Here is a 23,682-nt window from a genome sequence, read left to right as displayed (position 1 = left end):
CTCATTAAAGACCCTAACATTCTTTAGGTAAACGTCAGCTGAATTCCAACTCAGATTATTGTTATGCCTCCCTAAATTGTGCCTGCAGTTTCAATTGGAAAAAATAATCTTTACTCTTTGCCCTGAATTGTTGCATAGTATTTCTGTGTGCTGCTAAATAACTGCTGGGTTCCCCTCAAGTTGGCTGTATTTCAATGGTGTTGATGAATTAGCTCCTTGTTATCATAGCTCTCTCAAGAGTACCTCATGTATTCCTAATGTACCCATTGCAGTGGCATCCCAGCACCAAAGACACAAATTAAGGATAGCACTAACATTTTTCCTAAAGGGACCTCATTCTCCACCTCTCTGACTATTCTTTTTCTCAGGGTTTGAGGGAAGGTCGCAATTCTTTGTTATAATCTGTAAAGTGCTTTTGAAAATCTTGGAAGCAAAGGACCAATATAACACTCAGATACTAGAGCAATAGACACATGGTATAAGAACCTAGGTGGATAGATAATGCAGATGTGAGATCATTATCAAATATAAGATGTATCTATCTGACTTCCATGCATTTCTTCCAGTTAACCAGCAATCACACTTAGTGATTCTTCTTACCCCAGCCATTTAACACTCATCACTTGCAGCCTGACCAGGAAGCATTCATGCCAAATCTGAACAAATCTGCTGTAACTTTTCCATATTGTCTCATTGCAGAGCCAACAGTATGTAGCAGCTGGAATGTAGCAGATCTATCCTCCTCTGTCCTGTTATGAATTACCAAAAGCCTGCACCACAGAAGGCAAGCACACAGTATTATTTTATTTTCTGTTTACAGTAAATATTTCTGAACTACTGAAGTATATGTAGACTGGTCTGCCCTCATCTGACAATTGTACTCATAAAAATGTCCCTGGCCTACAGAGTGGTTGTGCTATGCTGATTTCTGGTGGTCTTTTCTCCCTTCTATTAAATTCACCTCAGACCTGTTTGCCAGAGTAGAAATAAATTTCAGGATTTAATGAGAGTCTCAGTTGAGCATTTTTCTGTAATAGAAAAAAAAGAAAACAAATAATTAAATAGAAATAGAAAAACCAAGAGAGAGATTATGCTCCCTCAGCAACAAAAGTATCTCCTATTTACTGTGTATTTAGGGAAGCAAAGAATCTTACGAATTTGTGTTGTACAGTTAATTTGTTCAAGAATGAAAAATTTCAACCTCTTTACTTGTGCCATTTAAGTCATTTTTAAAAAAATGCTCATATAATTTTCAAATGTTAAAAACCAGAAAGCATTCCAATTCATTTCAATGCCCATTTTAGGGGTTTCAAAGAGCTTTAACATTCATTGTGCCCTACTCTCAAGATTGTACATGATTTGTGATTAAGTATGTAGGCAGGTGTTGGTGATGAATTTAAGTGAAATGAGAGATACAGTTCAGTAGTTTATAATTAAGCATGTGCCTGAGCTGGACACCCTCGGTGTTTGGGGATGTTTGGACCAAAAGCTGAATTCTGTAGCATGGACATGTTTATGCTTATCTCAGATGCACCCTTTTTATGGACAATGCATGCACAGTACAGTGGGTTCAATGTATTGCTTCAAATGCTTCAGCATTCTATTTTTTATATGAGTTAACTAAGACTTTTGAAGAACCTAACACATGTTCAGTTGATGTTTTACAAAAACATCTCCCTTTTTAAAGTCGTCTTCACTTGTACAGTCACTGAGGAAAAGCTAGAATTATTTCTGACTTACCAATCCACAATTAAATCCCTCTATGTCAAGTGAATTTTTTCCCAATTCTGGTTCATACAAGGTCTCAGTGACACAAACAAGCCAGATCTATGTACGGTCACAACAAACCAAACCCACAACATAAGTCAGCCGGTCTCTGTTGAACATCACCACCCTGGTGCATTTTTCCATCTTTACCTTTCATTGGGAAGCAAACTGACTAGTGTGTTCTGTCTCAAATAGTTCTTGTCAACACTCCAACGATTCTTGGGGTTTTGGAAATGTCGTCCCTTCTTTCCTGTAAGAGGTGTGTGGATAATAGTGAAGAGCAGATGCTGCTGATAGAAGAAAGGCCTGATTTGATTCATTCTCTGGATCCTAGGAGGTGTTACAGCAGCAAGCGAGATGGCTTAGCAAACTCTAATTGCAGAAAGGAGGAGAGAGAATGTCAAGCACCCCACGAGAGTTTGGATTATTTACCTTCACACAGCAGAGTTTACAAGAAGTGGCTACAGGAGAAAACGTACAGGTAACAATGCCCCCAATATGTACTGTCCTATTCCTCCTAGATCGCAGGCAATTTGTTTTAATTCTGATTAGCACCAAACTGTAGAAAATCAAAAAAATTGAAGTGTGTAGGTCTTTCTAGAGAATAAATTTTTTCAATTGTGGAAAATTGGGGAGCAAAAAGTCTATCTACTGATGTGTGCACCTCTCCATTGTAGTTTCTGAGTGCCCCACAAATACTGATGAATTCATCTCTGTAACACTCCTGAGAGATAGAAAAGTATTATCTCCATTTTACAGCTGGTGTCTGAGGCACAGAATAAATTATTTGGCTAAGATCACACAAGAAGTTTAAGCTAGCTCTATCTTTCCCTTATGAAAGCTGCTCAGAAGGGTGGGGGTCAATAAGTTAAGTAGATACTAGAATCATGAGATGAAAAATTATTTTATTTGTGGAGTTGGGGAGGCAGAATGATCTTGTGGCTTATACCCTGGACTGGACATCAGACAACCTAGATTTTGTTCCCATTCTAGCTATATAAACATACCCCATTCCCTTGTGCGTCTGTCCTAGAACATTTTCTTATGCCTTTTTCTCCAGCTCATAAAATGGTTTGAGTATACATATTCTATCTCATAGGGGTTCTGAGAGATTCAATTCACTAATACTCACAAAGTGCACTGAGCTAATTATATGCAAGTTGCTACTGAACTGCAAAGCCTTATTTTAAAAACAATAAAGTGAATTGTGAAAGATGCTCACAAAATGATGGGGATAAGGGAATGAGTGGCCTTTTCATTTATTTCCCTGTTTAAGAAAATGTCTTCACGTAATCATAGCCAAGAAGGGAGGCAACTGGACAACTAACCTTTTTATTCAATGTCACTTCCCTGGAAATCCTTATACCTTACTGAGCATGCAACTAGTATAACCTGTTGTTCAATTTGTACAATTTGGAAGGAAAAGGCATGTTAAAGACTTTGCAAGGGATTTGGGGGTACCCTCTTCAGGGGAAATTGCTTGCAAATATCTGACCTTATATTCTAAAGCCAAAAATGTTCTCTCCTGAAATGTTTTATGAGCCCAAGAAATAAGTAAACTCTGTCAGGGATGATTTAGCAGTAAATGATGCCTTATGCTAACCAGGAATTATTCGTAAAACACCATAGATATGCACTCTATTTAAGGGATATATGAACTGGATGCAAAGGCATAATTTTATATAATTTATGCTTTGTGTCAATGCATTAACTAAAACTGGGGAAAACACAGTAAAACTTTTGAGGCCAAGATGATAGAGATAAAGCCACTGCTGCCATTCAATATTTAATGCTACTTAATAGCCTCTATAGCACTTCTTATGAGTGCAAACGTTAACTCAGATGAACATGGGACTGATGGCTGAGTAATATGTGCCCCGTTAGCCCTCACATAACTAAACTGCATTATTTCAGCAAACATTCTTTAGTGCTGGGCACTGCCTGGGCCCACCTGGAGGGAGATTATAGTGCCACCAGACCCCTATGGTTGTGTATATCTAAGATTTTAGAGCCTTTTTTCAATGAATTATTGGTAAAAAATCTTGCCCAGGATGGTAGTGTCCTAAAGTTTGTTTTATTATGTGATTGATTGCTCTGAAATGAGTTGGTGACCTCAGATCACATCACAGGTATTCCCCCTGAGAAAATCTTCACTACAGTGGATGCTTATTGGGAGCCCCTTCATCTCTTAGCAGAGACCAAACGTTACACAGACCTGAAGAGACTGCCAATGGGGTGGTCCCTTCAAGTCAGGAACGGGGCAGAGTGGGGATATGTGCAATGCCAATAGAACAGATGTAGCATGGCCGTGGACAATAGAAAACTTCAGTTTTCAGGGTTGTGAGTCTGGCACCTCCATGAGCACTCAATTCACTAGAGAGGAGGAAAAACACCTTACTTGTTTTTGGTGCTCAGATACAGAAATACTATTTCTTGGCCCTTAGGTTAAAAAGTTTTAACATCCCTCTGTGTGTTTGTGTTATGTTGTATTTACTATAAAATGTATTTTGAGGTAGCACTATCTAGCTCCTTAGCCAAATGGAACTGATTCCCAAAGGAAAATGGCTTTTTGTGAATATATGTAGTCTTCTGCTTAATATACCAGGTTTGTGTGGTTTGGCCTCTTTCAGTCACAGATAATAATCAAAACAAGCATACCTTTTTGCAGGAGGCAATTTGACAAACCATCCTGAGCTCGCTGCAAAGGACTAATGTTACTATTCCATCTTTAGAACTGACTGGGATCGATGGATGTTGATGGGGCTAATTGGAATAGGAGTAGGAATGCTGGGATTCCTGACACATCAGATAATTGACTATCTCATCAAACTAAAATGGGAACTGGTGAAAAATTACCTCCAGGTGAGCAGAGGAAAAACAAATTGGCCTCTCTTTTTACTTTGTTCTGATTGGTAGTAAAACTCCATGAACATGAAGTTTTTACTCAGCTACTCTACTGGCATCTTCTGTCAATGATTTTTTTTTTTGCTGAAGAATTTCTTCCTTTAAAGGCTTGAATGAAGCATCTGCTGACTAACTGGCAAATACAATAGCTGACATTCAGTACATGATAAGCTGTTGGTTTAGCAAGTCTTCTGCATATACAGGCAACTGTTCGGTAAATGCGATCCATAACAAACTCTTCTGGACTGATCTGCAGATCTGAAAGGAAAATGAAACCAGGTTTAATTTTCTAGAAAGCTGTTTCCATCAATCACTGTCTCAAAAGACTTCTATTTCTATTAACCAAAATTTAAGAGATTTCCCCACATATCTTGAAAAAGTAACACTATGCATGTTAGTTACTATACACCTATGTACCAAATTATGGGCCCGTTATACAACCCCCTACTCTCATGAGTAATCACACGGCCAATGTGATTTATTGCATGAGTAAGGATAGCTGGTTTGAGAATCAGATTTGCATCTGAATTTTAATACATTGTGTCTTGAAATTGGAACTAAATACATACATGCCTATGGTAGCAGTTAGAAATAAAATTCATCTGCATCACTGATAATACAAAAGCAGCTAAAGGGTGGCTTGGATGCTTATGCTTCAGGTTTGTAATGGCTACACACTCTGGCACCAAAGGTACAAATCCTGGTGGAGTTAACTCAGGCTCAGTCTTTCTAAGACAGACAAACTGAGTACCCTGCAGTTTATTGTGTGCGTGCTTGCTTGATTGGAGGCGGTGAGGACCTGATGGATGGGAAAAGAAGGAAGCTGGTTGTCAGTACTTGGCAAGCCCACAGTTAAGAGGTTCATAACAGGAAGGAGCTTTCCCATCTTTGGCAGAAAAATGTAGACATTCTAGGCTGGACTCTGATACCTTAGCACAATGACCATGGGTATGGACAGGTGTTCAGATATCCGTGATGAGCATGGTATGAATACCTAATATCTTTGTTGTATGTCTCATGAGAAGTCAGGACTTTGAAATAATGCTTCCAAGGCCTTCTCAGCTGAAGGGAGCTCTAAGCACTTCAGGAAAATGCAGAGGTGGACTTGACATCTACAGGAAATGGGGGATGAGAAGATCAGTGTACCTCTGAGATATGAAAACAATTAAAAATGGGTTCCAGTAGTATGACCTATATGATGCTCTGAGTCCGAGTCTGCCAAGAAAGCAGACTTTGTCCCCAGGCATTGTAACCGTCCTAGTACTGGATCACAAAATTTTCCTTTGTGTGTGTCACTGCTTCCAAGCAGCAGGCAGAACTCATCCCACTATCCTTGTGATGGTGGTGTTGCATTACAGTAGTACCAGAGACCACGCTAAGATCAGGATCCCTTTGTGCTAGTTGCAGTACAAACAAGTATTGAGAGGGTTCCTGCCATAAAGACCCCACAACCTAAATTCATTCTCCAACTACAGAGCAGCTGAATTCAGTTCTGTGTACCTTACCTTCCTGTTTTGCCACTCTGTACAGTACACTAGAAAAAAGACCTGGCATGAGGTGCAGACAGGAAGGCTGAGGTGGCCTGCTGTACTACTATGATTTGGGAAACAAAGGGGACAGCTTTGGCTTGCATACACAGTGAATCAAAGTCGAACAGTCGGGAATTTTATAAAGTATGTGGGTGCTGATGTGCTTGTGATGAGTTCTGGAGACAGCATGACTGCAGTTAATCCAAACACAAACAAACCAACCAACCTTGGCAGACTGAAACATGTTTAAATTGAAAAGACTGAGTATAAGAGATGTCACTTTATTAAAGAAATAACAGAGGGAACTATCTAGATGAATTTACGGTTAGTATTATTGGGTAAAATTTAAAGAGTTATCTATTGTAATAGATTCAGGCCGCAGTTCAGGAAAGCATCTTTATTCAGTATAGCACTTAAGCACATAAGCAATGGAGTCAATGGAACTTGAGTAAGTTCTGTCTTGGTTTGGGGCCTTCAGGGAACACTAAAATACCCTTTGCTATGTTGTATGGGCATGGGCAAATTGGTTTGGAAAACTAAGAGCCACTGTGAACCTTTCTCTTATCTAAAACCCAGACTCAACCCCATATTTTCAAATAGTCTGCAACACTTGCTTCTCTCTTTCCCGTTTTCATTCTTATATGCTGTAAATTGTAGGACTTGCTACAGTGGGTTATGAAAGAAAATGGACAAATGAACAGAAAAATGTATCTCTAAATATATATCACTATCTAGTGTTGGCAGAGGGTTTGAGACAGTACACATACTTGTTTTCTATACCATTGCTTATGCTAATAAATTATTTGTAAAACGCAGAACGGCAACTTCCACATGACCTGGATTTGCATACTTGGGTCAGGACTGGCCATGATTGTTGTATCTTCAGGGCTAGTGGTGGTAAGTATGTCTCTTACTCAACTACTGTAAAATATCAGTGGAGTTCTGAGAGATGGAGGCTTAATTACAGAAAAGGAGTCTTAGAACATATACCCCGTATAGTCCTCACTGGGAAACAGTCAGAGGCCTAACACAGGTCTATAATGCTGAGATCAGACACATCCCTTGCTCTTGTGTTTTTTTGTTATGTCAGTGCCTTCTAAGTGCTACTATAGTTAAGCATGATCAGAATTTCTCCATGATTTCTGTTTTACTGGCTATGTAGGGAATCCTGGGATTGATATCCAGTCTGAGATCCAAATTCAGGCCCTGTGAGCACATGCAATTCCTATGGCAGTCTTGGGCAAAATAAATGTTGGTGTAAATGGTTGTATAAGTTATACTTTAGGTATACATTGGTCATAAAATGGATACAAGTGGCAAATTAGCGTAGCTTGCACAGAGTTGGAGCCTGATCCTAAAATAAACACTCACAATGACTTCAAATGGGGTTTGGCTCAGACCTCTGTGTGAAATGAGTGTGACTTACATTTCCAGTTCTTCTTTAAGGCTCCAGCACCTCTATCAGACTGCAAAGCCAACACAGAAAGCCCGTTTCCCATCTACCATCTTACTGGGTTCAATTTAGTCACAAGAAGGCAGCTAGTAGCGTCAAGGGGGAGAGGGAGAGAAGAGAAAAATAAACATTTAATGGAACTTTCCAAAAAAGCTAAGGAAAAGGTATATGTGGGATACACTTATCTATTTGCTTAATACAGAAGTCTTGAGCTATGTCAGAGAAGGAACTGAAAGAATGGATGACTTGATAGAACAAGTAACTGTAAGTTGTGAGAGAAGTTATGAACTGTTTGTGAAAGCTGCAATTATTAGCTGCAGGTGGATCTGAATGCCTGTATTTGGAAATCATTTTTGACTCTCTCTTTACAGTTCTTTTGCCCAGCAGGTGCACCGTATGGGCTTCCAGAAGTCATTGGGTTTCTGAATGGTGCTTCTATTCAACACATTTTTAATGTCAAGACTTTTTTGGGGACGTTTGTTTCTTGTGTGCTGGCTGTGGCGTCTGGGCTCTTCTGTGGACCGGAAGGCCCTATGATTCACTTAGGGTAAGGAACACGATGGAAGAGTTTAAACTGTCAGGGTCTGATTGTCTGTTGCTTTACAGCGGTGCCAAGTGGGTGTAAAATGCTCAAATCAGACTTGTTTTCTCACAGAAGTGGTGGTATTTGAGGCCTGCTTTGCACAGGGTAAATGACTGCACAAGGTGCAAAAGAGTGGGAAATTGGATGCTCAGGTTCCATAAGATCCCTAGATTAAAAAGAAGACAACCCACAGTTATAGTCAATAGTGACCACAGAATTGGTCAAAACTGCTTCTCTTTGCAATTCCCACAGGATAGTAGATTGCAAGTCAGAATGGAGCTGTAAATTATTTATATCCCAGTGTAGTGCCATATTTGTAGTTGGGAAAGTAATATCACAATATGTTCTTGCTGAAAGAAACATTCAATTTTATTTTTTTCCTATTTAAATAAAAAGAAACAAACAGAAATCCTCCCAGTCCTTCAGCTGGGTCCCTGGGAGAGGAATCCTCTCCTTTTATTTCCTCCTATTAAGCAGTCTCATGAGTAGAGGTGATAGTCAGGTTCTTTCTGCTTGTGTAGTACATTTCCTTTTTTGGCTGACCTATTAGGGTTAGGGTAAAGTATTTATCCTTGAGGTTTGCTCTCCTCATCTCCACGAAACCCCTTTCCTCCACTCGTATCATTTTACTTGTACATAGGTGCAGCAGCCCTCAAGGATTCAAAAATAAGAGAGTAAGGTTTAGTCAGAGGCGAACACAACCATTTCAGACAATGATTACCAAGGCCAACCCCCCAACCTAAAGCAAATACTCACCAGCAACCACACATCACTGAACAAAACCACTAACCCAGGAACCTATCCTTGTAACAAACCCCGATGCCAACTCTGTCCACATATCTATTCAAGTGACATCATCATAGGACCTAATCACATCAGCCATACCATCAGGGGCTCGTTCACCTGCACATCTACCAATGTGATCTATGCCATCATGTGCCAGCAATGCCCCTCTGCCATGTACATTGGCCAAACCGGACAGTCTCTACGCAAAAGAATTAATGGACACAAATCTGACATCAGGAATCAAAATACTCAAAAACCAGTGGGAGAACACTTTAACCTGTCTGGTCATTCAGTGACAGACCTGCGGGTGGCTATATTACAACAGAAAAACTTCAAAAACAGACTCCAAAGAGAGACTGCAGAGCTAGAATTGATATGCAAACTAGACACAATCAACTCCGGTTTGAATAAGGACTGGGAATGGCTGAGCCATTACAAACGTTGACTATCTCCCCTTGTAAGTACTCTCACACTTCTTATCACACTGTCTGTACTCGGCTAGCTTGATTATCACTTCAAAAGTTTTTTTTTTTTTTTTTTTTTTTTCCTCTTAATTAATTGGCCTCTCAGAGTTAGTAAGACAACTCCCACCTGTTTATGCTCTCTGTATGTGTGTATATATATCTCCTCATTATATGTTCCATTCTATATGCATCCGAAGAAGTGGGCTGTAGTCCACGAAAGCTTATGCTCTAATAAATTTGTTAGTCTCTAAGGTGCCACAAGTACTCCTGTTCTTCTCCTTTTCAGGTTTCTTTTGTATGCTTTACTTTCAGACTTTTGTCTCCAGGCGCTCAGTGGCTGCAGCTATAATTCCCCCCCCCCATGTTTAGTTTTGTAATAGTGACGCATGATCCAAAAAAATGCAATCAAATTTCCATAAAGAAAATCAGAACAGTATTAACTTAAAATAGTGGCATAAAGAATTAATTTAATTGAATTTATTTTTTAAAATATCCAATTTTTATTGTACATCAACACACACAATTTTGTTACAAAGAGTTTTATACAAAGAATATAAATATTTTCATGATTTTAAATGTCAATGAAAACTGTTTTCTTGGATTTAAGTGCAGCCCTGAAGCATTGTCTGGGACATGGTATAGTAAATGAAACCATTATGCATCTTCCACTGGGAGTGAGACTGCGTTGCTCTCAACGGTGATTAAACTTGAAATGGATGATTGAAATGGACTATAATTAAGGTTAAGATTTTGTCACGGAAGACCTTCCAGAGACCTCTGTGACATTTTCTGCTTCAGCCCCAGGGCAGTGTGGCTGGAGGTGTCAGCTGGCAGGGCCCAGCAGCTCTCAGGGGCTAGCTCTAGCGGCCAGCTCTCAGCCACTGCAGGTAGTGGGGAAACCCTTCAGCACATGCAGGTGATTGGGAGCCCCCCCCACAGCTCCCAGCCACTGGTGATAGCAGGACTTGTGTGTCCCAGCCACCATGGGCAATGGGGGCCGGGACCCTGGAGCCCAAGCAGCTGTGGGTGCTGGACCCTCCTCACCCGTGACCTGTCTGTGACTTTTACTAAAAATAATCGTGACAAAATCTTAGCCTTAACTATAATCAGTTGTTGTATGCAGTGTAGTTGTAGCCATGTCAGTCCCAGGATCTTAGAGAGATGAGGTGGGTGAGGTAATATCTTTTATTGGACCAACTTCTGTTGGTGAAAGAGACAAGCTTTTGAGCTGCACAAGCTCTGTGTGGCTCGAAAACTTGTCTCTTTCACTAACAGAAGTTGGTCCAGTACGGTACAAGATAATACCTCACCCACCTTGTCTTCCTCTCTCTCTAATCCATCATGTCAGTACTCTTAGGCAGATGCTAACATGCAGCTCATCAAAGGAGCCTTTAGAGTCTTTCTTCACAGTACATGTTGTGAGGGGCCCTTTTAATCTCTGAATTATTAACTTGGAAGCCTTTCCTTTAATAGCTTCCTCTCTTGTGTCAACAGGACTTTGCATATTGAAAAGCAAATGTGTTCTACAGTCCCCTGTTACACTTGCTGAAGTCAATTTAGCTTTGCTGCTCTGCAGCAGCTGAGGATCTGGCCCTTTTATCTTTAACTTCAGTTGATATGTGAATAGCATATTAAAAATAACACTAACTTTTATATCATTATTTTAGGGCAATAATAGGGTGTGGCCTGACCCAGTTCAAGTCAGACATCCTCGGAATTCAGCTGCCCTTCTTCACCCGGTTTTGGAATTCAGCTGATAAGTATGTAATTGATCAGATGTAATTGTTTAAAAAGTCTTCTGAGACAGAATTGCCATATGCTGACTCTCTCAAATCAGATGTATCAAGGGGTTAATCAAAAAGCTAGGGACTAATAGAACCTGGCAGAGAGTTGGAGTGAATGATCTAATAAGATTCTAGTCATTTCAGATATTTGTGATCTTAGATGGAAAATACTGGGAGATATTCCTGGCCCTCTCCATCAGAAAGTAATCTCTTCCTCCTTCTGTGATTTCCATAGGTGAGCTGTGCTGGGCTCTAGCAAATGTTGAGCCATAATTAAAACGACTTGTGATAAGTATGTAGGTTGAATGCTTATGAAAACAGTGTGCTTAACACGTGGGCCCTAATTCTCCATTGCTTTGCACCTCGTGTTGTCATTCACACTGCTACAAAGTGAGTGTAAAATACTAGACTTTTGAATTTAGGTTTGTCTAAATTAATATAGCATTAAGATACTGTGACAAAGTTCCTCCTCTATCTTGGTGGGTCCTGCGCTTATTGGCGGATTTTCTTGCCTCAGAGATTCACCATGTGGGTTGGGGAACAGCCCAGAGACCTTCCCCTCTGGGAGAACCCACAGTCCAGGTCAATTGGGAGGTTTGGGGGGAACCCGGGCCCGCCCTCTACTCCGGGTTCCAGCCCAGGGCCCTGTGGACTGCAGCTGTCTATAGTACCTCCTGTAACAGCTGCATGACAACAGCTACAACTCCATGGGCTACTGCCCCATGGCTTCCTCCAAACACCTTCCTTATTCTCACCACAGGACCTTCCTCCTGGTGTCTGATAACACTTGTGCTCCTCAGTCCTCCAGCAGCACACCCTCTCACTCTCAGCTCCTTGCGCCTCTTGCTCCCAGCTCCTCACACTCCCACCACAAACTGAAGTGAGCTCCTTTTTAAAACCCAGGTGCCCTGATTAGCCTGCCTTAATTGATTCTAGCAGCTTCTTCTTAATTGGCTCCAGGTGTCCTAATTAGCCTGCCTGCCTTAACTGGTTCTAGCAGGTTCCTGATTACTCTAGTGCATCCCCTGCTTTGGTCACTCAGGGAACAGAAAACTACTCATCCAGTGACCATATATTTGCCCTCTACCAGACTCCTGTACCCCACTGGTCTGGGTCTGTCACAATACTTATATATTTAGTTAAAATGTTTTTTCTTTCTTCCTGGCTATCCTGAGGATTCCACAGTTTCAGTTCAATCTACACATTGTGCATAGGAGACACAGGCTTGTTTCCCTTTTTCCCTGCTGTAAAATGATACAGACTGTTCATACTTTCTTTAATCTGAATCTTCTCTGATAATGAACATCTGTGGGCTGGATATTGCAAACCTGCTTTTGTAAATACTCCCACTGAAGTCAAAGGAATTACTCACATGAGTAAGGATTACTTGCATCAGTAAGGATTTGCAGGGTCAGGCTCTGTCTTCTGGATATTGCTCATTAGCTCATTAAAGTAATAAATAAAAAGCCCCATATTATACTGGGTTTTTTTGTTTTTGTTTTTTTTGTTTCCAAGGCAAGGGCAAAGCAGGGCAAAAGCCTCATTTGCCAAAAGAAAAGGCCATTGTGAACTATTTGTGGCTCACAGGATAATCATACAGTACAGCTCGTACGATATGTGATATGCTTTGTCTTTAACTTTCATCTTCAGTTAGTGAAATAAATCCTGAGACATGCTTATTAAAACAAATTGTTACTCATGGAAGAAATTAGTAATTGCTTTAAGAGGAGCAGTAAAAGATTTTGCTTTTGTTTTGTAAAAGTACAATATAAGATAATTAGAGAAGAATTGATTTACAGAGACAGGAAAACTCCTGAGAGAAACATATCATCTAGAAATCCTGTTTATACAGAAAGGATTAACTGTGAACAGCAAGCTCATCTTAGCTTCTCCTCCTTGTTGTTGTCTTTTGGAATGTGGGATGAGAAGCATGCTAACTCCTTTCTGGTGTATTTTTGGAGCAGCAAATAGGTTTGGTACCCTTTTTAAAGTCTTTTAAAATAAATGTTATAGCTTCACAGATGAAGCAACAGTTCAGTAAGTATTCAGGCATCATGTAACCCTTACTCCAGTAGACAGTACTAGTTGATATGTATAAGGGCACGTCTATAAAGCAATTAAGAAAAACCTGTGGCACTGAGTCTCAGAGCCTGGGTCATCTGACTTGGGCTTGCAGGGCTCCGGTTGTGAAGCTGAAACTTGCTGTGTAGACATTCCCGGTTGGACTGGAGCCCGGGCTCTGAGATGCTCCCTCCTTGCAAGATTTCAGTGCCCAGGTTCTAGCCCCAGCCAAAATGTCTACACTGTGATAGTTAGCTCTGCAGCCCGAGTCCCACAAGCCTGAGTCAGCTGAACTGGGTCAGCTATGGCCATGTTACTCTAAAAAAAAAACTATGTTAAAAGAAGGTTAAGTTTCCAAAGTCAAGCAGTCAAAAATTATGAAATGCCAGACTTAAGATTGCCTGCATAGCCTTAACTCGGCCCTCTTGTGCATATGCATTATGATATAGCCTTTAGTGACATGGTCACCTACTATTTTTTCCACCACATCTCTGCATCATTCAGTGCACAGGATGGACAGTGCTCACTGAACGAGCAGCAGTTCAATAATTTGTTTTCTCCTTGTTTGTGTGGTCCCAAGCCTTATTTGCTACATGCTGTTTAAACCTTGCTCTGAAGACTGAATTATTTATTTCCTGATTGGCTTTTTCTATGGCTTCACAAACAATGAATTAATTTATCTTTGTAAAACCCCGGTGAGGGGAGGTGGTGGTATTATCCCCATTTCATACAACAAGATTAAAACATTTTAAGATCAGAAGGAACCATTAGATAATCTAGTTTGACCTCCTGTATCTCTCTGGCCATTAAATTTCAACCAGTTACCCTAGTGTTGAGCTTAAAGCATATCTTACAGAAAGGCATCCAGTCTTGCTCTGAAGAGATCAAGAGATGGAATCATAGAATATCAGGGTTGGAAGGGACCTCAGGAGGTCATCTAGTCCAATCCCCTGCTCAAAGCAGGACCAATCCCCAACTAAATCATCCCAGCCAGGGCTTTGTCAAGCCTGACCTTAAAAACATCTAAGGAAGGAGATTCCACCACTTCCCTAGGTAACCCATTCCAGTGCTTCACCACCCTCCTAGTGAAAAGGTTTTTCCTAATATCCAACCTAAACCTCGCCCACTGAATCCACCATTTCCTGTTACAGTGGTTCCAGTGCTGCCTTTGCACTGCAACCTTAATTCTGGTATTTCCTAACTTTTGTGTGCTCGACTCAGCAAATTTAATGTTCTTTTAACATGGCTTTTTCAATACAACTTCCTTGATTTTTTTAAGAAAAGCAAACTGAAAAAAAAAAAAAAAACAGAAATTCAATCATGTGAAACTATATTGACTCCCACATGGTTCATCAGTAGGGTTTGGACTTTTAGATCAACAGCACAGACATCTGCTACTTGAGCTAACAGAGTAACTATAGCAGTAGTAGGTTGTCATACTCTTTGTGGCCCAGCCACTAGAGGGAGGTGAGGCACATATTTTCCCAGTGGGTTCCACAGCCATTTGACAGCGGGGGAATGGTAAGACTCAGGAATCATAGGTTTTATTCCAGATTTATATGGGAGTCTACTGATGTGGTTTCAGATCCTTCTTCCCCTTTCCCTCTGCAAATCTGACCCCTTTCTGCCGTTGGCCATTCTAGCTTATCCCAGTCTCCCCTCCATGTCCTAATCTTCTTCCTTGCCCATCTGCAGTCCAGGCCACTTCCTTGTCCTTCTCTTCACTGCAGGAGCAGTGAAAAGCCGCCAGCTTTTTTGCTGCCCTAGGCAGTGGAAAGTCCCGCCCCCGAAATGCCGCCCCGACAGAGGAGGCGGAAGGTCCCGCCCCCGAAATACCCCTGATGACCGGGGCGATGGAAGGTCCCGCCCCCGAAATACCGACGACGACCGGGGCGGCCGAAGATCCTGCCACTGCAGTCGCCGCCCCCAAATGTTAGTGCCCGAGGCGACCGCCTAGGTCGCCTGATGGGTTGCGCTGGCCCTGCTTCACTGCATGGATGCCAGTAGTAGAAGCATTGAGAGCACAAAAGAGACAGTCGTTCTCAGCTTCTATGCCTGTGTCATAGCAGCTCCCAGCAGTGTTGAGGAGCAATTGCAAAGAAAATCCTGCTCTGCCCCTTCAGCCTCAAACTGGAGCATGCTCCCTGAAGATGGAATGTTCAGAGAATTTAGCAGTCAAGTTCTAACAAATTTCTACTGAGCGTGTGCAAACTGAGATTTTCAGAGGCCCGTAACTTGACCAAATTTGGGTGGATTTTCACAGCGCTGGCAAAAGGCACATCCCTGATAACAGTGTGATACTCCTCCTGGTTCCCCTCATTGCCAAATTTCAAATCCCTGCTGCAAAGCATGGAGGCAGTAGAGTTTCACAGTTAAACAGTTGGAAAGAATTTTTTTATCATTGGCAAAACAATGTATTTTTCTTAAAAAAACAAAACAAACAAACAAAATACCGATGAATCATGTGAGTTGAAAATGTATAGAAAATTTCAGCCTGACCAGACACCCAATATGGGAAATTGCCAGACTTTTGGGTTGAAAAATTATAAACCAATGAAAACAGGGTGTTTTAATAGAAAGTGTTGAGAAAACTTAACTATGGTGTCGCTATTTATAATACATGCAGTGCTCTGAGGAATCAAGAAATTGGTCAGCCTACAAAGACACTCTAAGAGTTCCTAATGCAATGCACTAGGAGAGAAAAGTTCATTGGGACAGGGTTAAAAAAGAGAAAAGCTAATATCTTACAAAGCAAACAGAAAAATCAATCAGTTAACCAATCAACACATCCCCTGCTGCCCAGTCCACATCCCCTTTAGGCCTCAGAATATGACCCTCATAGTATTACTAACACATGGATTCACAGCTAACAGTTCTGAGAGTTATGCTTATCTTTGGGCTCACTGACCCCTCTTTTGGCAGCTTAGTTTGACATGGACCTTTGTGTCCTTGGCAGTTGACTGAAATCAGCTCACTTCTCCTATGCCACCGAACAGCCACTAGTTATTACTGTTGTTGTGGATCAGGTTTGAATTTAGACCCCAGAGGTGAAAAGCTCTATGTCCCCAAAACAATGCCCTGAACAAGTCAGTCCCCCTATATTTAGCCTTTAAAAATATATTTGCTTTAACAATAAATAGGCAAGGATTATTTTTTTACCATTGTTGAGTTTTCTAAACATATAAATCTTAAAGCATGCCTTGCTGTGCCTCACTGTTTTCTGATGAATTATTTTTCTCCATGTTGTAGGAGGAATTTCATTACAGCTGGTGCAGGAGCAGGAATAGCCTCGGTATTCCGTGCTCCAGTGGGTGGACTCTTGTTCACATTGGAAGAGGTGGCCTCTTTCTGGGACATCAGACTGGCCTGGCAAACTTTCTTCTGCTGCTTGATGGCTGCCTTCACTACGGATTTACTCTCTTCATCTCTTTCTGGGTTTGTTTACAGAGGTCATTTTGGATTTTTCAAAGCAGAGAAAAGAATTTTATTTTGGGTATGTATCAAACGGACTATTTTTGAATACAAATATAGCTCATGGATTTATAATTTATACGGCAAATACTCATATCTCTTTGGGCCTGGAATCTGGGAAAAAATAATCTGTGGCACTAGTCCTGTTTTCTGTCTGAAGTGAAGAATCTTGAGAAGCATAAATGGGAAATTAGCCTATGAAAATTAAAAATAGTTTATGGACTGTTTTTAAGCCTTTAGGGCTCTAACAGCAATTGACACTGACTGAAAGACCCCTTCTCTTACCATGCCATACCGCATACCAGCTAATATTAAATGACTACCTCTGACAGCAGCATCATTTCTGATGAAGCACTTAGTGATACAGTCTTAGGCCATGTCTTAGCTAGGAAAAGAGGTGTGTTCTTACCAAGTGTTCATTAACAAGTGGTAACTAACATGAGATATATCCTAGTGAAGCTGAGGCAGTTTGTAGTTTTAAATGTATTAGCAATTGGAAGTAAACCCTAGGCTCCACCTTAATGCTGGAGATAGCCAGTGAAATCTCCAAGGTGAGAGAGGTTGACAAAGAAGGGGGAGGGAGCCAGCCCAGCCAGGAAAGGCACTAGCATCTGAAGAAGTGGGCTGTAGTCCATGAAAGCTTATGCTCTAATAAATTTGTTAGTCTCTAAGGTGCCACAAGTACTCCTGTTCTTTTTGCGGATACAGACTAACACGGCTGCTACTCTGAAACCTCTAGATTTAAAGCTGCACTTTCCTGTTGTCACCTTATCTGAGGGGTAAATTTCCCTCCCTGAGCAGGCTACGCCTGTGGGTAGCAAGTGGGGAGAATTGCTGTTTCCAATTTTCCTTGACGTGCGTCTGGCCCAATCAGTTAAACTTTCTCTCAGAACCATCTTCTGTATGCAATTTTTTTTTCTTAAGCAACTTCTTAGTCTCCTCCAACCTGTCCAACACAGTTTTGGTCAACCATTAGTTAGCAAAATTCAGCTGCCTTATAGAGTTTTCTCTATCTGCATGGGTGGAAGCTTAGATAGGTTTGACTATAGTTATTTTAACTGTTGCAGTTTTTGCTGAGCTGGCATTAGAGTGAAACAATGCCAAGGGCAATCTTGTTGATTTCCACACGTGGTTTCTGCTTAATGGCTCAGCCTCGGAGTGGGAACTGCATTCCTGGTAATTAATAGAAAATGGTTAGCTCTTAACATAACAGAACAATTATTTCCGAAGCCCTTTTCCTTCCCCGTGGGGATCCTTGCATTGAGCTCAGACTATTAGATGGCCAACAGCTTGCAGTGCTTTTGGCTGGGATTATCAAAGGGTTAGCTGCCCAATTGTCACTGAACTCGGAATTGGGCATATAGCTCCTTTTTATTAGGCTCTTTGAAAATCCCAGCCCCAGCTGTTACCAGAGAACAGTATGAGGTTCCCTGGGATATGCAAGAAACATACCAAAAAATGTGAGGTATTGGGGGCAAAGGTATCTTTTTGGCATAACATTAATATCCATACATTTTCAACCTGCTGCGGCCAAAATCTGTGACATGTTTTTTAAAATTGGATGATACTCAAAACAAAGGATACATTGGAAAAATAGCAGTTTTAGGCAACAATAGGTAGGGAGACTTTGGTGGTGGTTTAACACTTGGCTCAGCTAAGTCTTGAATAGCTTCCTGGTAAGCTCTCTTTGTTGCTGTTTACCCAGCTGTTTCATTTTGTTGCTTGTAAATGGATACAAATACAAAGAAAAATAAATAATACTTGGAAGACACAAGTATTTATTTACATACAAAAAGATATTGTTGAACATGTCAGATCATGGCACTCCAAAAAACGTCCCATCCCCACAAATTTTGTTTGATCTCAGGAAGAATATACAACAACAGACATGAAATTCCATAATTTCCTTTGTTTTTCAAAAGCAGCATGTATATAAAATAGCCATAGGACAATAGCTGTCAATCTTTGCTCAAGTACAGTTGAGGGTTTGGGTCTGTATTCTGCAAAGTGCTGAGTGAGTGCCCTTGGTTCCCACTGACTTCAAGCAGAGATAAGAGCACTCAAAACCCCATAGAACTGTGTGGTGTTGGTCAGATTTGAGATCCACTGGACAAGCTGTGTGGGGAAGTTTGCACAGAACAATCTTGCAATATCCCTGCCTCTAACCAGTGCTTAGTAATACTTCTTCATGAGTACCAACAATCATCCCCCACCCTAGAAGAAGAAAGACTCTGCAGATGCTACTCAAATATACTACTCTTTGTTTCTGAGGGGGGGATGTAAAACCCCTGAAGTGGACAATGTTTCCTTTGAAGGAAGTTAGGTATATATGTATTATTATATCTCAGAGAACTGGAACAGACCCTGAAAGGTCATTGAATTGCGTCCAACCACCTGCCTTCACTAGCAGGACCAAGTACTGATTTTACCCCAGATCCCTAAGTGGCCCCCTCAAGGACTGAGCTCACAACGCTGGATTTAGCAGGCCAATGCTCAAACCACTAAGCTATCCCTCTCTGAGCTATTGCTTTCTTTTTTTCCTAACCCTAAGTAGTTAATGGTTGGCTAATGTCCTGAAGTCTGAGGGTTTTGATATTCTTTTTGAATTTTTATTCTGTCCAGTATTGCAGTGGATATTCTTATTATTCAATAAATGTCTCACCCTATTTTGAATTCTACTAAGCTTTTTGCTTCAATAATATTTTTGACAGCTACTTCCTTCATTCTCTTTCTTGATTTCTTCCTGCTACTCTGTTGTTTCATGTTCCACTCTAACTCTCTCTGGTGTGTGAGCTCTCTAAAAGACTTGTAGATTATTAGCTTGTCTTAACCTATAAAAATATTACGCAACTGTTATGTATTGCTTTTCATCTGTTGATTATAAAGCACTTTATAATGGAGGTAAGTATCATTATCCTTATTTTACAGATGAGGAAATGTAGGCAGGGAGAGATGAAATAACTTGCCCAAGGTCACACACCAGGCAATGGCAGAACTGGGGCTAGAACCTAGCTATCCTGAGTCCCAGCTGAGTATCCGCTCCTTAGTGCATTCCTCATAAGGACAGCCATACTGGGTCAGACCAAAGGTCCATCCAGCCCAGTATCCTGGCTGCTGACAGTGGCCAATGCCAGGTGCCCCAGAGGGAATGAACCTAACAGGTAACGATCAAGTGATCTCTCTCCTGCCAGCCATCTCCACCCTCTGACAAACAGAGACTAGGGACACCATTCCTTACCTATCCTGGCTGATAGCCATTAATGGACTTAACCTCCATGAATTTATCTAGTTCTCTTTTAAACCCTGTTATAGTCCTAGCCTTCACAACCTCCTCAGGCAAGGAGTTCCACAGGTTGACTTTGCGCTGTGTGAAGAAGAACTTCCTTTTATTTGTTTTAAACCTGCTGCCCATTAATTTCATTTGGTGGCCCCTAGTTCTTGTATTATGGGAATAAGTAAATAACTTTTCCTTATTCACTTTCTCCACACCACTCATGATTTTATATACCTCTATCATATCCCCCCTTAGTCTCCTCTTTTCCAAGTTGAAAAGTCCTAGCCTCTTTAATTTCTCCTTATATGGGACCCATTCCAAACCCCTAATCATTTTAGTTGCCCTTCTCTGAATCTTTTCTAATGCCAGTATATCTTTTTTAAGATGAGGAGACCACATCTGTAAGCAGTACTCAAGATGTGGGCGTACCATGGATTTATATAAGGGCAGTAAGATATTCTCCTTCTTATTTTCTATCCCTTTTTTAAATGATTCCTAACATCCTGTTTGCTTTTTTTTACTGCCACTGCACACCGCGTGGATGACTTCAGCGAACTATCCACGATGACTCCAAGATCTCTTTCCTGATTAGTTGTAGTTAAATTAGCCTCTATCATATTGTATGTATAGTTGGGGTTATTTTTTCCAATGTGCATTACTTTACATTTATCCACATTAAATTTCATTTGCCATTTTGTTGCCCAATCGCTTAGTTTTGTGAGATCTTTTTGAAGTTCTTCACAGTCTGCTTTGGTCTTAACTATCTTGAGCAGTTTAGTATTGTCTGCAAACTTTGCCACCTCACTGTTTACCCCTTTCTCCAGATCATTTATGAATAAGTTGAATAGGATTGGTCCTAGGACTGACCCTTAGGGAACGTGACTAGTTACCCCTCTCCCAAGGCTGGCTCCAGGCACCAGATGAGAAAGCACATGCCTGGGGCAGCACATTGTAAAGGGCGGCACATTCCGGCCGCCCTGCCATGGTTCTTTATATATAATTTTTTTTTGCTTTGGCAGCCCGGTCCGCAGCTCCGGAGCCCCCGGACAGCTCCCCGTGCTCCGCCAGTCCCAGCCCAGCCCTGCAGGGGCACGGACCCCGGCCCGGGGGTCAGGAACTAGCGATCCCCACCGCTTACCATGCCGCTGGGCTCCCTGGGACGTGCCACTCCCCACCGCCTGCACCGGCCTCCGCCTCCCGCGCCGCTCTGAGCCTGGCCCAGCCGAGCTGCCTTTAAAGGAGCGGCTGAGCCAGCACCTCCTGCAGCCCCCGGGGGCTCTGCCTGCCTGGCTGAGAGAGGTACCCCAAGGCTGGAGCGGGGAGCCCCTCTTGCCCGGCTGCGAGCGGGCTGCAGCGCCTGGCTGCCCACGGGCGGAGGAAGCGGGCGGATGCCGCCCTTCACCCCCTGCGAACCGCCTTGACCACGCTCCCTGCGGCCGCCCTTTTTTTTTATTTTTATTTTTTTTATTTTTTTCTTGGGGCGGCAAAAAAGCTAGAGCAGGCCCTGCCCTCTCCATTCTGAAAATTTACCATTTATTCCTACCTTTTGTTCCCTGTCTTTTAACCATAAGTAGACTTCACTGGCCCTGATAATTTTTCATTGCGTTTCTCTAATTCTCTCCAGTTTGCCTCTGCGTTTCTGGTAATGTAGTGCATGCAACTGAGGCAGTATTCCTGGTTGTGTAGAGAGGATTCTTACTTGCATGCTCCATGCTATGCTGACTCTGCATGTTCTGTACAAAATTGTATTGGGCACTTCTGCTTCCACATCATATTAGACTTGCATCTAACTTACTGTATCTGGTACCCCTTATCGCTGCAGGCTTTTATTAACTTCAGCATGCTTATTTAGTTACCAACTTCCTTTTGCATTTCTGGAAACTTTTTTTAAACCTCCTGTTTCTAAGCTGTTCCTCATGAAATCACAATAGCCGCTCCTTTTATAGAGGTACTGAAGTCTCCTGCTTTCTAGTTAGAGCATCTTTTAGAATTTCCCAGTCTTCTTTCACACTGACACATTTTAATACCTCTGTCTTGTGCATGTCTTTTCACAGATGTCAATACCACTCTGTTTTTTAATTCCTTGACATTTTCTGTCCTGAATTGTAATATATTTGTACTGTTGTGTTCTGTGAATTCAGTACCCCACTCAAACTAGTTATCATGACCTGCGATGGAAAATGTCTCATTCTGCCATACAGTACTGGAAAAGTATATAAATACACATAGCAGTTGTGAAAACAAACTGGAGGTTGACCCAACACAAAAGGAGAACACCTCTCTGTAACAAAAACACACAAGAGGGCAAAATATGAGAATGACCTCTGTTTTTAGTATTTGTAGCCCTTTACAAGCTCTCATATTAGGACATCTTCAGAAAAAGGCAGTGGATGCTGGCCCTCTCCATCTTCTTTTAGTGTCAGAGGAAAAACTGGATAGAATTACCAGCACATGACTTCTGCTGGTGTTCTATAGGTTTTGGCTGGCCAGATGGTACAGATAATCAGAAATATTTTCACTTCAGTTAGTTTGGGGCTCAGGGGAAATTTCACTTCTTTCATGTTTGTGGCATTAACCAACACAGTTTATAATGAATAAACTCTGAATTGAAAGCTTGTGGGTTATGTTTCTCAAGAAAAATATTTATTTTCCTCAGTTTCACTCTACCCAGGATAATGTTACAAGAGGAATTTATTACATGGCAGCTCCATGTGATTTTGCAGAGCTCAAGATTTTTAGGTTTCAGAGTAACAGCCGTGTTAGTCTGTATCCGCAAAAAGAAGAACAGGAGTACATGTGGCACCTTAGAGACTAACAAATTTATTAGAGCATAAGCTTTCGTGGACTACAGCCCACTTCTTCGGATGCATATAGATCCGAAGAAGTGGGCTGTAGTCCACGAAAGCTTATGCTCTAATAAATTTGTTAGTCTCTAAGGTGCCACAAGTACTCCTGTTCTTCTTTTTGCAAGATTTTTAGGAAGCTTGACTTTATTTATTGTTACTTGGACCACTGGGTTATTTACAAGTGTGAAGCTCATTGGGGCAGGCGACAGATGTCTCTGTGTGGGCTGGTCTCCGATTGCAGCTCGAACTGTCACAGGAACTAAGATCTACCAATACACTTTGCCCCTTTTTGTTCCAAATGCAAGGCCTATGTGCTTGACCTGCCTTTGCTAATACAAACGCACAGCGTACATATAATATATTAAAACAATAGTCCTCCTGCAATTTCTCCCAGGGAAAGGGAGGCAGAAAGAGAGAACCACACATGATGTTAGTCACATAACTTAATGCAGTCTTGGAAGGCACTCCGATACTTTAGTGCTGAGGATGGTGTGAGAAACTGAACAGAATAGAATTCTTGATATTTCAGATTTAGCAACTGCCCTCTATATTTAATTTTTTATACTACCTATTTAACCAGTTAGGTCTGTAGACAGGTCATTGTTCTAAAGAGGATGATTTCGTTGTAGCAATTGCTGAAAATAATTCCAGGGTTGTACACTATGGACAGATAGCATGTGTCACAGTACTCTGTGTCTGTGCAAATTTTTGGAGACTGTGTTTGTCCCCTCCATAGTCTTTCCGAGTGCACCCCCGTTAG

General features: G+C 41.4%; 1 protein-coding gene across 1 annotated transcript in view; it reads left to right on the top strand.

The window, feature by feature from the left end:
- The first annotated feature begins 1,934 nt into the window (after positions 1 to 1,934).
- Positions 1,935 to 23,682, top strand: part of LOC128831960 (chloride channel protein C-like) — a 107,045-nt gene continuing 85,297 nt past the window's right edge. Inside the window, exons 1-6 of the mRNA XM_054018931.1 lie at positions 1,935 to 2,248; positions 4,500 to 4,629; positions 7,017 to 7,097; positions 8,025 to 8,200; positions 11,154 to 11,246; positions 16,581 to 16,824. Of these exons, the coding sequence (XP_053874906.1) occupies positions 2,001 to 2,248; positions 4,500 to 4,629; positions 7,017 to 7,097; positions 8,025 to 8,200; positions 11,154 to 11,246; positions 16,581 to 16,824 (972 nt within the window). The 5' untranslated portion in view covers positions 1,935 to 2,000. The remainder of the gene's footprint in view (positions 2,249 to 4,499; positions 4,630 to 7,016; positions 7,098 to 8,024; positions 8,201 to 11,153; positions 11,247 to 16,580; positions 16,825 to 23,682) is intronic.

Source organism: Malaclemys terrapin, chromosome 2, assembly GCF_027887155.1.
Source record: "Malaclemys terrapin pileata isolate rMalTer1 chromosome 2, rMalTer1.hap1, whole genome shotgun sequence".
In the NCBI taxonomy this organism is placed as follows: Eukaryota; Metazoa; Chordata; order Testudines; family Emydidae; genus Malaclemys; species Malaclemys terrapin.
Note: the sequence above shows the minus strand (reverse complement) of the source record. Positions and strands in the feature narration are given on the sequence as shown.